General features: G+C 40.9%; 1 protein-coding gene across 1 annotated transcript; it reads left to right on the forward strand.

The window, feature by feature from the left end:
• Positions 1-288: 288 nt before the first annotated feature.
• LOC142852561 (ferritin heavy chain B-like) lies at positions 289-3,485 on the forward strand. The gene is made up of 4 exons (XM_075977835.1): positions 289-399; positions 1,319-1,462; positions 2,478-2,600; positions 3,378-3,485. Exons 1-4 carry the CDS (start codon positions 289-291, stop codon positions 3,483-3,485), a joined length of 486 nt encoding a protein of 161 aa, XP_075833950.1.
• The last annotated feature ends 1,503 nt before the right edge of the window (positions 3,486-4,988 follow it).

Consider the following 4,988-nt stretch of genomic DNA (forward strand, 5'->3'; position numbering starts at 1 on the left):
AAATTTAATTAATAATGATAATTTAAAAAAGAAACTGAGAAGAAAGACTGGCCATTGAAGAAATTAGAAGACAAATCCTTGCATCCCCTTCTAATCCATTTTTCGCCAGTTAACTTGATTTCTTTACCCAGGCACAATATCTTTGCTGGTAGATTGGCAGTTGCAGCCTCAGGTGGTCGTGATTTCATCTCATTGCGAGGAGTGGGCTGTGACCACTCTTCTTAGTATTTAAGAGGCTCTCCAGTGAGTAGGCAGCACATCTTAGGGCTGAAATTTCCTATTGCTGAAATGGCACCTAAGAAGAGAGCAAAAGTGGAAATCATCCCCGACGAGTCTTTAACTGCTATCCATCAAGTCGCCTGTATGCTGATGAACATCAGTGATGTTTATTATTTCTTGGTTAGTAGGGCTCTTGGGCAGCTATGTGGGGACTTTGCTCTGATCTGGGTGATGATACGTTTACTTCTTACCTTGCAGTCTAACATTAGGTGAAACAGTGGTTCAATAGGGAGACTTTGTTAATTTATAACTCTGATAGCAAATTACAGGCTATGAAAAGGAGAATCACAATTCTCCAGTTGAGTTCCCAAAGTTATTGGGGCAATAGCCAATGGTGGCAGAATAGTTGTTGTTTGTTTTTTTTTATTATTATTATTTTGTTTTCTGTTTTTCAAGACAAACTTTCTCTGTGTAGGTCTGGCTATCCTGGAACTTACTCTGTAGATCAGGCTGGCCTCTAACTCACAGAGATCCTCCTGCCTCTGCCTCCTGAGTACTAGGAAGTATGTTCCACTATTACCTGGGTCAGAATAAGCAGTTTAACACCTTAATGCAATTTCATACTCAACATTAGTATTCTGGGATTAGTACAATAAATCTACTCTTAGATTTTTAGTAAATCTGCACTAGGCTTCTGTCATGGATCTATACGGTTACTGAATGAAACTGATAGTGTGTATGGTAACATATCTGACCCATAGACAAGTCATATTGTAGAAAGATTAGGGACTTGTTTAGGTGACTGCTCTTTGGTATAGTCTGAGTTCAGGGGAAGAGAAAATTCTAGGATTCAAAGGACAAACCAGCCACCCAGGAACAACCAAAGACCTTTTCTAGATGACCACTGAGACAATCAACTGTTTTCATGACATTAATACCTAAAATTTTTTTTTATTTTATTTTATTTTTGGTTTTTCGAGACAGGGTTTCTCTGTGGTTTTGGAGCCTGTCCTGGAACTAGCTCTTGTAGACCAGGGAACCTAAAATTTTAATTTCTCTTATCGCCATCTCTTCCCCCAAATTCTCACCCCAATCCTAGAGTTACTATTACAATGATGAGGTGGCAGTGGCTGGTTTTGGAGCACATGTTCAGGACCAGGCTGTGACAAGATGGCACGAAGCAAAAAAGTCTCTGAAATACATCACAGGAAGAGGTAATAAGGTCTGCCTTCCAGATATTCAGGTGACTGTAATTCTATTCTGATCATTTCTTTGGGGGCTTTTTACTAGATCTTAAATACAACTGCTTGCTATACCAAACTTACTAGTTAGTTTATTCTTGTTCTTAGTAGCTGAACATGAGTCATTATCTTCAGGCCTAAAGCTTGGCCACAGACCTGTTTAGCTTTTCTCAATGAGTCAGCCATGGAGAGCTCTGTATCACAAACCCCAGTCCAATATCAGGACAGTGAGAAATGCAAATTCATGACTCTCACCCTGACCCAAGGAACCTGATTGTGAATGGGGCCAAGAAGCTGTGTCTTAAACTCCTCAGATGATACTAATACTCTGAAGAGCTTAGAGGCAGGGCTCTCAAGAGTTTTCCCTGGAGCTGTACCATCCTTTTTCAGTTGACAGAAAATTCAGGTAGACCCTCAAGGATTTATTATTGTTGTCTCATCAATGTCTCTTACTACATCGGTCTCACTGAATGCCAACACTCCAAAGAAACAATCTGATCTTAACTGTTGTATCCTAGCTCAGGAATAGTTGTGGCAGCAACACACACCTTCAGTCCCAGCACTCGGGAGGCAGACACAGGCAGCTCTCTGTGAGTTTGAGACCAACCTGGTCTACAGAGTGAGTTTCAGCACAGCCAGGGCTACCCAAAGACTGTCGCATCCATTCATCTGTAATGTCACTTTAGATGTGTTTTTATGAAGGAAGTACTTATCTTCTACACAACAAAATCGAACCATCATTATAGAATTTCAAAGCCAATGGAACAATTATTAGCCTGTACTTTTTGCCCTTAATACCCTTGCTATGCAGCAACTGAATTTGTCAAGGATCTTTTTACTGTCCTGATGTCCAAATCAATTAATCAAGATGACTGAAGGGGAGCCAGGTGCCAGTCGTTAAGGCTTTGATTCCACTGTGCTATACGAAGAGTGAAATCCTTCTCACTCACAAACCTAGTCCTCCTCTTAAATAGAAATTACCTGAGACAGGAAATTGACTACCTTCATTTCCAACAGAGACCTGAAATGAACAACTGGGATCATGTTAACTGTATGACAACTGCTCTAAGTATGGAAAAAGAATTAACCAATGTCCTGCAAAATCTGCATGCCTCAGCCTTTAACATTGGAGATACCGAAGTAAGTAGCCAACTGGTTCTGATAATCTCTGGGATCCCTTCGTAATAGTTGGTGAGCACTCTGGCTCAAAGTGTACCTTCTCTTTCACTAAGCCCATAGCATCTCAGGAAGTCAAATTGAAGAAAATGTCGCACAAAAGTTCTCCACCCCAGTTAGGCAATGGGCTCAACCAAGCGGCTCTAAGAAGGTGTAAGCAGTTGAGTCTTGTGTCGGAGCACTAAGTCTTGAAAATGGGTTCTTTGTAGCCAGTCAATCTCCACGTGATGCAAGTAATCAGGATTGAAAACTTGTCAAGGGTCTGGAGAGATGACTGAGTGGTTGGGAGCATTGACTATTTTTCTAGAGGACCCAGGTTCAATTCCCAGCACCCACAAGGCAGCTCACAACTGTCTGTAACTCCAGTTGCATGGGACCAGACACCCGTGGCAAAATACCAATAGACATAAAATAAAAACTAAAAAGAAAAACTTGTCAAGAAAACCGTATCCCTTAAAGTGATCTCCACCGTTGATATTCTTCATCACTCACTGCAAGTAGGCACTTGCACCTACCTAGAGGCTTTAAATGTCTTTGATCTGCTCTTTGGGTTTGGGACCTTCAATATGCATATTGGTCCATTTGAAGATGCAGGTATTGATTTAGTGGGTCTGACAGAGCTTGAGAATATTTTTCTGCTATGATCTGGGCACTTCTGGTTCATGGGCTAATATTTGGATCAACTGCCTCTCGGTTCGTAGATGGTCTTTAATGGAGTTCTTTTCTATTTTATTTATGTAGACATTAAAATTTGTGAGAGAGTTCATACCTAAACAGAACACAAATGAAGAATGGTTGGAAAAGGAAATCGCTGAGCTGAAGAGGCGAAATGAGGAGGCTCAGACGTAGGAGGAAGAGGAGAAGGGAGAGGAAACATGCCTGCACCCTGTCTCCCTGACTTGAAAGCTGCCAACTGAGTGGTGGCAAATAGGAGCAGCCATTTTATTGCCGGTCCTAGAGTCAGTAATTTAAAGTCTGTCTTTTCCACTTGCCTGAAGAATGTTTTCCTTCTTATTGTCTCATAGATGAAAATAAATCTGTTCTGCACTGTAATTTGTATAAAGAAATTCCCGCACATGGGTTAGGTTGTAGCTGAGTGGTTCAGCAGGACGTCCTGGGGGATGGTATTATATATATTTTAAAAAGGTATCTCCCACCCTGTCCTATGGTCCGCCAAGCACTCAGTGCCAGTCAAGATTAGGTAAATTCTGGAGAAATTAAGAGGCAGAGATGTAGAAGGTGGATATTATGAAAACATGTCTTATCTGACATTTCCAAAGAATAAAAAACTGGATAAATACAAGAAACTGCAGTAGAAGAAGCAGTCAAACTTGATCTCAGTGCACTCCCCTCATTATGTACATATTTTATGCCTGGAAAGTGGGGTTTAAAGGGAATTTTTCATGCAGAAAGGTGACCCTTCCCTGAAGGGCATAAAGCAAATAGCTCCTGTTGCCAGGTGCTTTCTCAAGGCAGCAACAGCTGCGGCTGGGTTATCCAGAGGTAATTAACTCTCTATAGTCCGGAGGATACTGCAAACTTATTAGCAGGTGCAAACAAAGACGTAAACTTGGGTCAGATTTTTCAAGGCTGAGGTGGGTAATTCAGGATAGATATCAAGAGCTGATGTGTGCAGTATAGGGTAGAAGTCTCAGGGCTGATGTGGGTAGTACAGGATAGACTTCTCAGACCTGGATATGGGTAGTGCAGGATAGACTTCTGAGGGTTGATGTGGTTAGCATTTCCTGAGAACAAATGGGAACCTGTTTAGGATTGTGTCCCAGCTACAAAACTTACTAGCTCCATGCCCATGCATGAGCTTTACCTCTTTTTTTTTTTGGCCTCAGTTTAGTCTATTAAATGGAGCTAATATTTCATAAGGTATAAATTCGTACGTGAAAAGTACTTAAAACACCACCTGTCCGAGTTACGCATCCTGTTTATATACTGCTACTTACAAGCATGAGGAAGCTGATATCTAAGAAACATTTCTAGTAAGAAAATAGCACGGGGGAAACTGCAGGACTATTAGAGAAACGCCAATTTTGTTGGAACAAAAAGATATGGGTATAAGAATCAGCCACAGACACCTTTCACAAATTTTAAGAGGATCAATATTCAAATTGCCAATTAAGCATTCTAGAAGTCATCTCAGATTCTCAGCTTGGGCCAATAGGAAGAACCTGCCTCAAAATAAAAGGCAGGAAAGAGCACACATTTTGTTTTGCTTTGCTTTTTGGTACTACCTAGTATTTTTCTAAAACATCACCATCAACCTTAACATTTGTTTTAACTATTTATTTATGACACAAGGTGTCATTGCATTCCAGGCTGGCTTCCGATTGGTGTAGC

The sequence above is a fragment of the Microtus pennsylvanicus genome, chromosome 1 (genome assembly GCF_037038515.1).
Source record: "Microtus pennsylvanicus isolate mMicPen1 chromosome 1, mMicPen1.hap1, whole genome shotgun sequence".
NCBI lineage: Eukaryota > Metazoa > Chordata > Mammalia > Rodentia > Cricetidae > Microtus > Microtus pennsylvanicus.

Bases quoted from the DNA above. Each gene is read 5' to 3' on its own strand.
- LOC142852561 (XM_075977835.1), top strand. From the start codon at position 289: ATGGCACCTAAGAAGAGAGCAAAAGTGGAAATCATCCCCGACGAGTCT. The intron at 400-1,318 runs GTTAGTAGGGCT...CCCCAATCCTAG, and splicing joins GTGATGTTTATTATTTCTTG to AGTTACTATTACAATGATGA. The intron at 1,463-2,477 runs GTGACTGTAATT...CATTTCCAACAG, and splicing joins TCTGCCTTCCAGATATTCAG to AGACCTGAAATGAACAACTG.